This window comes from Anoplopoma fimbria, chromosome 17 (assembly GCF_027596085.1).
Source record: "Anoplopoma fimbria isolate UVic2021 breed Golden Eagle Sablefish chromosome 17, Afim_UVic_2022, whole genome shotgun sequence".
NCBI classification, from domain to species: Eukaryota; Metazoa; Chordata; class Actinopteri; order Perciformes; family Anoplopomatidae; genus Anoplopoma; species Anoplopoma fimbria.
The window spans coordinates 21903705-21913829 of NC_072465.1; the positions used below are offsets into that span (position 1 = coordinate 21903705).

Sequence of the window (10125 nt, forward strand, 5' to 3'; positions counted from 1 at the left end):
AAATTTACTTTTCATCAGCGCTTCTGAGTCTTGTCCAACAGAACCAACCCACCAAAGTCGGGCTGTGTGCTTCTTCAGCACCTGTTTCTCTCTTAGTGTATATTTCCCCATGATACATATTTTTCATTCATAGTATATGAATTGTCCAAGAGCAAAGGAAAAGTTTCTGAAAGCTTTAACAATTCCTATTCTGTTTCTCTTTTTTCTAAATAGTCTGGTTCAGGGGTGTCTAACTCATTTCAGTTGATGGGCAACATTCAGCCCAATTAGATCTCATGCATGCCGGACCAGTAAAACCACTGCATTATAACAACAACTCCATGTTTCCCATTTCTTATAATGTAAAGAAGTACAAGTAACGTAACATTCTAAAAACGTTCACAATTAGTGAACTATCAATTTATGAAACATGATGATGAGCCTGAGATGTCTCGCTGACCTCGGGTGCGGCTGAAAAACAACAACAATTATTTTATTAACTTCTCTGTTCTCAGTTGTTTTCTCTAGCATTTTAGTGTGCTGTGTCTGATTGTGGTGCAGAATATTATATTCTTTGAGCTCTGAAAGGTGCTGTGAACACACCAAAGCACAATGGCTCCCCATTGACCTCTGTGAAGAAATAGGACCTGGTCCATTTTTTCTAAGGAAACCAGACACTCTGTGTTCATTTTTCTACTTTTTGACAAAAACAGTCATGACGTATAAGCTCCTAACCTCATAACTCACTTTCATAACATAAGTAACCTTGTTAATTTCTGTATACAGTAAACAATTATATTGTGTAACATGATTTTGAGTTTGTAGGATTAGGTAAGTATAGTACGACACATATTAACACCCTCACTGATTATGAATCTTAGATATGGGTAATAAAAATTGAGATTAATATACAAAGTTTGGCGTGGATGACTCACATGGATCCACAATTATGTAACAGACATATGTACCTCCTTATTTGTCATCTTTGATGCTTTTATTACCAAACTGTGGATATGAGGAAATATCAACCAGTTATCTCAATGTCATCTTAAATGTCCCTCGGGATAAGTAAAGTTCTATCTCATCTTTTCTCCCAGGTTATTATACTCTCAATCTTTATCACACTAAGTAAATGTATTGATGAATATGAAGCTCTTGAGCTCACTGCTTAGGTCAGGGGATCAGTCCTCAATAAGACCTGACCCTCAAGGTCACAGATGTTTGTAATGATAATGTCTTTGAAAGTGACTGAAGGAAAAAAAGACACTTGATGTTTTAATGCACCAGTGTATTGTCTCTCTCTAGAGAAATATATAATGTTTAATCAAAGTGAAAGTAGCATTGCCATACCATGATACGTAAAAAGTAAAAGCCCTGCATTTATAGTTTTACTCCAAAAGTATTGCCAAAATACGCTTTAAGCAAGTACAATGCTAAGAGGGGTGTGATTAAAACCCCTCTTATCATTTAGTTATGATGAGAAAAAAATACAGTGTTGATAAAAGGTACATGAAGGACATTTAAAGACAAACAAAATCTGCTTTATTTTTTTTCTTTCCAGATTTTCATGCCTCTTTAAATCAAACATTTGGAAAAAAACATCAAATAATTTATGTCCACCATGAGGCCAGAACTTATGACGACAGGTTACAAGCAGACATTACTCATTTTGGGGAGTCACAAGCCAACAAGGCTTGGGATCCACACAGAAAATACCTTATTCTATACACATGAGGCTACTCAACTTTGTTTGAAAGTATTTAATCAAAAGTATTATTTTCATCTGAAAAGGATTTAGATTTAGTTGAAGTAGAAATGTACGGATTAGTTAGCATTATCCTGTAATGATTCTAATCCAATTTTGGACCAAGATCTGAAGAAAACAGCTTGTCTACTAAATAAAAGAGAAACATGCATACACACTTAACCATACTACTTAACTAAGCTTGTTCACTATTTATCCAGCTCTGTTACTCAAGCTGTAAAGACTCTAAATCTCCCAAAGACTTTAAAACCAAGTCTTGTTTTTTAGAAATAAAGACAGACGTGGCGTTAATACATTTCTGAATGCATTTATTTCAGTGAATAAAATATGTCTCTACATAAAACAATGTACAATATTATAATAATATAATGGCAGTTTATTTACACAATGAAAAATATACATATGCATGACTGTATATATACATATATATATAACTATTAAACAAGGACAAATAATAGTTTATATACACAGCTGCCTTGGTACAACATTCAATTTGTACATGACAACTGGTATTTTGGTCAGTCATTATCAGTCATAAGTAATAGTTTTAAATAAGTTTGAGGTATTTATGGCATGATTACATTTATAATAATGTCTTTTTTGTCTATTTACAGAGCAGCAATACAAGGAGTCACTGGACCATCAGGGCCTCGGCAACAGAGGTCTCTCTGTCGCTACGTCCACAAGATTTGAATATGGAGCCTGAGAGTTGAGGGAAAGAAGAAATAATTAATTAGCGTGAATGCCAAAGTGTTGACAAAGCTAGATTAAAGAAACATCAGACTTAAAGTACAAGTTTCACATTTTGGATGATACACGTATTAACTTTCTGGTGGAGAGTGAGATAAGAACATTTATACCCCTTATATCTTTACAATAAATATGAAGCTACTGCCAATCAACACATTATATGTCGTCTGATAGAAACAAAAAAACAGTGATTTACCGGTTTACAGGGCTTTATACTTTTATTTGGTTGCGTCTAGTAATTTACTGGAGACTCAGCTGGTTGCCTGGCAACTGCTCAGAGCCAAGAAATAGTCCGACAAACAACCCCCCAAAAAATGGTGCAATGTTTATTTTACACTTTGTTTTTTGTACTGATTAAACAAGTGTGTTAATTAGTGAGATTTTGAGGGGCTTTATTTGACAGACCCAGGCTTCTCCATGATTCCAGTCTCTGTGCTAAGCTAAGATAACAGGCTTTATATAAAGCAAAATGGAGATCTAAGTAGAGAGACCCCCTCACCTCATCTCTTAATGAAGGCAACAGGAAGTTCTCTGCTGGGGACCAAAAGTCCTGAATGGATCACGTCGAGCGGCTCGTTATCTGTTGCAACAATCTCGTAGTCTCTCACCAGCTGTATAAAAAAAAACACAAGCAAAGTTGGATTTTTAAGGCGATTAAAGCTTCAGGAACAATCAGTCTGATCCGCTGCTCACTTGTACACTGCTGTCTGTAAATGAGTCCATAAACTGAACTGAACTTTGTCTGATCTTACCCAGCACATGGCCAGCTGTAGCTGCAGCTCTGCCAGCCGGCGGCCGATGCACATCCTCTTTCCGATGCCGAAGGGAACGTGGGCGAAGGGGTTGATGGTGTTGTTCTCCCGCAGCCAGCGCTCAGGTTTGAACCGCTTCCCATCATCAAAGTACTCCTCATTGGAGCCCAGTGCATGGCTGTTTATCATCAAAACAGTCTGTGAATTGAGGAAAATCACAATTAAAGCATTTTTACATTATAAGTAGGATTTTCAGTGCTTGCTAAAGATAAATGAAATAGATAATACAGTAGATTACAAGAGAAAATACTCTGAATAAAGTAAATCCGGTTCTTTTATGCAGTTTGCTGAGTTACACAAACTTAAACATTTGCTGCATTTAGACTTTGTACAGTATGAGAGCGGCGTTTTTTGGAACAGGCTTCATTCAAGACATCAGTCAAATGTAAATGAATACAGGAACGTAATCAGCTCATGTCAGGTGTATGTTAACAAGAACTAAGCCACTTACCCCTTTGGGAATGGCATAATCTCCCAACACAGTGTCTTTGTCCAGAGTCCTGCTGGTGAACGGGACTGTTGGCGATAACCTGTAAGAATTTAAGAAAAAAAGCGCATTGGAATATGGCCTCAGTGAAACTATGCTAAAGCATGATACACATATCTAAGCAGTCTAACTGGAGTTAAATATACTCCTGATGTTTTTCACAGTGTAAAATGAGGCGAAATATAATCCCCAGTCAGGGGTCGTATACATTCCCTGTGTGATGTGGTCATGGCATTAGCCTTAAATAACACGTTGGGCAACTTGTGACTGCACGAGAAGACGGGGGAGAAAGAGGGCCATCGTGAGGGGTGATAAACGGAGTTGAACGTGACCGCGTGGTTTAAGATGGGACCACTGGTCGCCGCCGGTCATGCCTCCATATCCCATGTTTTTGAGGCAGTCATGTGTGTGATATCTGCACCTTAATCTCCGTGGTAACCCACTGAGTGAAATCATGATGCAGCCAGTGAGTCTGATTGGAAAATGAATCGGTATTATGTTATGTCACGTGAAACTACAACCTTTTTTTTTTAACGTTTACCAAGAGCTGTATTGCCCGGGTATGTGTGGAACATAGGTGTGTCTTTTGACTCTGTGCTGCAGGGCTTGTGTGTCATATCACAGATTCTTTTTATAGTGATTTCACTTATATCCAATTGATAATTGCTGCTCTCATAAAAGAGTGTCATAAAATGGCTATAATCAGTATTCATTGTCTGTGTTTCATTGCTTTGTGTTGATTTCTTGCGGCGGTAAATATTCTGAACAGTGGACTTTGTTTACGTATTACTGGATTGGTATTTTGCTGCTTCCTGCTGCTCTGCATGGCTTCGAGAATGCTCATTTTGTTGGCTTTGCTGTTTTTTATTGTGTCTTCTGTTAGTGTAAAATATATTTAACATATCGCCAAAGGATTGCAGTAGACAATTAGCCAGCTGGCTAACACATAATGGCTCATATCCTTATAAATAGATGAATGAAAATATCTTTATGTAAAGTGTACTGCCTGCTTATCATTTCTCATAATGTGAGTGTAGAGGCAGCCAGGAGCTTTGTGTAGCATTATATGAGTTATATTCTCTACACCATCACCCTGTCCTACTGTACCTCATTGACTCCTTGAGGCAGGCCTTGAGGTAGGGCATGCTCTTGATGTGCTCTCCACACGGGTCCTGGTCGGGAGCAACCACCGCTCTTATCTCATCCCGCAACTTCCTCTGGGCGCCGGGGTTACGTGACAGGTTGAAAATAGCCCACAGCATACTGTTGGCGGTCTAAAGAACGTAAACACAGCGAGAGAGAGAGAGAGAGAGAGAGAGAGAGAGAGAGAGAGAGAGAGAGAGAGAGAGAGAGAGGAGATGTCACTTAGTGAGGCGGCTACTCTAAGTGCATTCCTCTGTGGGGTCCTGGAGGGAGCTGAGGAATGTTTGGGGTCCCTCAAAGCCTCCTCAGTTACATCCACATCACATTCATTTTCCGCTTTTGAAGCACTGTAACAGCAGCACGTGTTTGTTTTAGAGGTTGAGAAGTTTTTTTTTTTCTTTCCTTCCTCGAAGGAAAATACGCAAAAGGTTAAATATTTAAAAGGTCAATCCTCGTTCATAAGTATGTGGCGCTGTTCCGCAACCATGTGATGATCTATTTTTCTTTAAGAGCATAAATTGTAAATAAACGCTTCAGACCATCTTGCGACGGGACCCCTACTTCTTACCCCCCTACAGCTGGCGCCATCCACTAACTCGTCAACTACACATCTGTAAAGTTTTGAGACGGCATCTTGCACAGTTGTAACTGGAGAGTGGTATCAATCTTCTCATCTAACTCTCAGCAAGAAAGCGATTAAGCGTATTTCGCAAAATATGAAACTATTCCTTTAAATTAAACATGTGTCTTTGAAGTACAAAAAAAGGAGCTTACCGTCTCAACTCCTCCGACCTGGAGCTCTGTGATGGCTGCGTACAGCTCCTTCTTGGAGAGACTGCTCTGGTGTAAGATGTCGCCGATTAAGTCATCCGGATCTCTGACGGCGTTCCTCTTCAGCTTCTTGTCGATGTAGACTTTGGCTGAGGAAACATAGAACAGTAAAGTAAATTAAATCTCACATTGTCTCAAAGTGATTTGGTGTAATACAGTGACTGTCATGCTCCTTGCTATTCTCTACATGTGACCAGGGCTCCTCTTTGTCAGTGCAGTTAGATGGAGTTGACTCAGACCTTGTGCTGAAACAATAAGTTGATATACTGATTGAGTAAAAATGCCAGATATATGAGAGAGTCCAGCTTCTCCAACATGAGGATTTGCTCTTTGCTTTACATCATTGTAAAGAATATCTTTTTTTGTACTATTTTCTGACATTTTTTAGATTGAATAATATCATGTGTGTCCAAAGTTGCAGTGTTTGTAATCCGGATCACGTTATGTCCGAATGAAACTCATTTTCTTTGAGTTTTCCTTCCCCTGTATGATTCATGCATCAGATTGTATGTGACTTTGGGCATGATGTGTTATCTATCATAGGGGCATCCGAGAGGGCACTTGTTTTTTTAACAACGAGCTACAGAACAACCAGCATCATGGTCTTCCTCCACCCACTTACCCCCCCCTCCCCACCTCCTGCTACTACAAATATTTGGTAGATATCTCCCTCTTAGGTCACACGGTTTACTATGACACTGGCCGCCGTTTACTCAGAGTGCCAAGTACACAAAAAAAACACTGAGGCACCCAGTTCAAACCCGCCCTCCCTCTGTTCCTGTCCTCTCTACTGTGCTACAACTCTGTGAAATGAGAGTAATCTGTTTGGCAGTGTAATATTCATATATATATGTGGTGTGTGTGTGTGTGTTTGTACCTGTGCTGAAGATGCGGTCCCATGCTTCCGTGTGGTTCTGCCACGTTTTGGTGTTGAAGCTCTTGTGGAGCTTCACTGGTGTGACCATCATCATGCCAAACGTGCTCATCATCTACACAGAAATAACAAAGAGGGCCGAGTGTTTTAATCTAATGATCTCACACTCACACTGGAAAATCTTTGATGCAATTAAGTTATCAAGATCCTCTGTTGTTTCTTGCACCCTCTGCCCTGTGAGACCTTTGTGAGTATTATCACCTCCTGACCGTGGAGTGACACTGGTTTGCCCCAGTGCATAAAATCCCAGTAGTAAGAGTGTCTGTTACCAGTAGACCTCCGCTTGAAAGGAACCTAACGAACCACGTATGTTTCTAGCGGCTCATCGTATCACAGGTCGTCCTCCCCCACTGTTCTAAGTACACCAGTGAAGCAATCAACAGCCGTACTCACTGTTTTCACGGCGGTGATGAAGTTCATGGCTTCCTCGTTGACTTTCTCCTGCAGGAGACCAAATCTTGTGTCGTAGAGGACGAGGCAAATGGCTGAATGACAAATAAAAGCAAAGAGTGAGACTCAGAGTCTGAGATGAATGTATAAACAGATTAGTAAGACTTTGATTTGATATTTCTATCTACTTTAAGATATCACAAATGATCTACTGGTCCATTTTTTTTACGAGAGCAGAGGTCCAATAACATGGCATATGTATATAACTGTTAATGTGGATACAGCCAAATGCTTTGGACAACATATTGACTTATGTGAAAGCCAATTCAACATTTTGTGAATATTTTTTTTTTACTATTTTACACATTTCATGGATTCAACAATATCGAGACAATAATCAGCTTATTAGTTGATATTTAAAATAATGCATGTGCAGCCCAAATTAATAATATATACATAAAAAAGCAGTTGAACTTACTCTCAAACGACCATTTATTCAGCTCGAAGTACAAGTCCTCGATCTTCCCACCGACGTTTATTTGTCCAATTCTGCCAACGAAGTCCATCAACACCTGCATTTTACGGACAAAAGCTGTCAGTCATCGATCATAAAATAAGATTAAATAAGATTATAAACAATACGTCCCATATTTTTAAGTGTCTCACCTCGTTTATTTTGCGATCGAGCTTCACCACCTCTGTCGGTTTCATGAGTTTCTGCTGGAAAGCGCTCCTCACCCTCTGCCAGTCCTTCCCCTCCCTGCAGAAACAACAACTGTCACTCTCTATATATGTATATATATATATTATTATTATTATATTCCTTTATTGATCCCCATGGGGGAAATTCAAGTGTTGCAGCAGCTCAACTACACAGACACAGACAATAAATACACATACTATACAACTACACAGACAATAAATACACATACTATACAACTACACAGACACAGACAATAAATACACATACTATACAACTACACAGACAATAAATACACATACTATACAACTACACAGACAATAAATACACATACTATACAACTACACAGACACAGACAATAAATACACATACAATAAATACAACTATACAGACACAGACAATAAATACACATACTATACAACTACACAGACAATAAATACACATACTATACAACTACACAGACAATAAATACACATACTATACAACTACACAGACAATAAATACACATACTATACAGACAATAAATACACATACTATACAACCAGACAATAAATACTCATACTATACAACAAAATAAAGATAGAACAGGAATATATATATATATATACTTTCTGTATGCATAAACAGTTGCACTCACAGAATGAGGAGTCCGTACGCCTCGTCTCTCAGGTCTCTGTATGCGGTCCAGGGTTTGATCTCCAGTCTCTGGGGGTAGTTCCCCTCCTTCCTGTAGAGAGCCTCCAGCAAGCAAGGTGCGCCGATGTGCACCGACTCAAAGGAGCCCAGCTTCATCCGGAAAATCTTACCGAATTTCTTATGATAATCAACCTAAGAAATATTTAAAGATTTAGCAATCAAAGTCTTTAAACTCAAATATATGTCGTTAAAACACATTTATAAAATTGCGACAACGATTTATAAAATATAATCTGTATTCCCTGCGTAAAAGTAGACAATGTTATTAAAGTGACTGTACCTCATCTTATCTGATATATTAACAGTCTCAAACATGGTGATCCTCAGAGTTACGTCATTCAGTTATTAGAAATATTTCCAGAAATTTCTCATGATAATCAACCTAAGAAATATTTAAAAAAAACTTAGCAATCAAAGTCTTTAAACTCAAATATATATCATTTCTAGTCGTTAAAACACATTTTTCTTTATTTATTTATACAATATAATCTGTATTCCCTGCGTAAAAGTAGACACTGTTATTAAAGTGACTGTACCAGAGCCTCGTGTTGTCTGGTCAGCCCTCCCTTCCGGAGAAGTTGCACCAGACTGCCGACGATGGGCCAGTTGGTGGGTCCGGGGATGTCCTCCAGGCTGAGTGCTCTGGAGGCGGCGTGCGTCGGGCAGCGAGCAGCCTGGAGAGCATCCTTCTCCTCCAGGACGCACACCGAGGAGGTCGGCTTGAAGTGCTGCAGCCCGACGGACTTCTTCTTCAGAAACTCCACAATCTGCGGGACTTTTTGGATCTGTGCCCTCATCCTCAAACTTCTAGATTAAAAAAAAATAAATAAAAGTGGAATAATTTAATGTTCAATAGGTGCTCTTCTTTTTTTTTTTTTTTTTTTTATCTTGGGGGGGGGGTTTCTCGTTTCTTGGAAGTGTCACACCTTACCGCAATATATATACCCTGAGAGTGTTTATTCCTGCAGTGCACTGAACCAATCAGCGACCGGTCCTTCACGGTGTGGCCGTCGAGCCCACCATTCATTTATCCACGTTGGGAGGGTGGTGTGACCCCAGATAGACCGAGGAAGTCCCCCCCCCCCCCACCACCTCCACCCACCCCCACCCCCACGCTTTATAAATAAACACACGAGCCCCTTTCGGAGGTGACGCGGTTCGCTTGAACCGTGTTTCAGAGCGACCTGTGATATGGAGAAAGGAAACACTGGCAGAGCAAATACTACTGCCACACTTCTGCATCGTGGACAAATATTTGACCGATTGCAGCTGTGTGTGTGTGTGTGTGTGTGTGTGTGTGTGTGTGTGTGTGTGTGTGTGTTTGCTTTGTTTGTGTTTTTGAGTGTGTTGTTTGTAGAGGGGCAAAGTGGACGTTTAAAGTGATATTCTCTATATGTGTCTTTATTATAATTGCACATTTTCATTACTATCTATATTGGAAAAACTTATGAAATAGAGTACAAGTTGGTTCACAGGTCGCACCTCATCTTATCTGAAATATTAACAGTCTCAAGCATGGTGATCCTCAGAGTTACATCATTCAGTTATTAAACATGTTTCCAGATATTTCCATTTGGCCTCTTAGAATAAAATCTAAATGCCAAGTGCAAAACTATCTTAAACATCAGGGCATGTAAA

At 39.4% G+C, this 10125-nt stretch overlaps 1 protein-coding gene across 1 annotated transcript; it reads right to left on the reverse strand.

Annotated features, from left to right (window-relative positions):
• Window positions 1-2054: 2054 nt before the first annotated feature.
• LOC129105552 (1,25-dihydroxyvitamin D(3) 24-hydroxylase, mitochondrial) lies at window positions 2055-9483 on the reverse strand. Its single transcript, XM_054616631.1, has 13 exons — window positions 9419-9483; window positions 9024-9294; window positions 8429-8619; window positions 7758-7851; window positions 7570-7663; window positions 7095-7186; window positions 6645-6756; window positions 5711-5856; window positions 4901-5067; window positions 3758-3836; window positions 3247-3444; window positions 2994-3105; window positions 2055-2446 (listed from the first exon to the last, which is right to left on the reverse strand). Exons 2-12 carry the CDS (start codon window positions 9282-9284, stop codon window positions 2995-2997), a joined length of 1545 nt encoding a protein of 514 aa, XP_054472606.1. The 5' UTR covers window positions 9285-9294; window positions 9419-9483; the 3' UTR covers window positions 2055-2446; window position 2994.
• Window positions 9484-10125: the final 642 nt, after the last annotated feature.

Coding starts and splice junctions, on each gene's coding strand:
- LOC129105552 (XM_054616631.1), bottom strand. CDS start 9,284: ATGAGGGCACAGATCCAAAAAGTCCCGCAGATTGTGGAGTTTCTGAAG. Junction 5,857..6,644: donor GGACCGCATCTTCAGCACAG/GTACAAACACAC, acceptor ATGTTTCCTCAG/CCAAAGTCTACATCGACAAG. Junction 3,106..3,246: donor TACAGCTGGCCATGTGCTGG/GTAAGATCAGAC, acceptor TTTTTTATACAG/CTGGTGAGAGACTACGAGAT.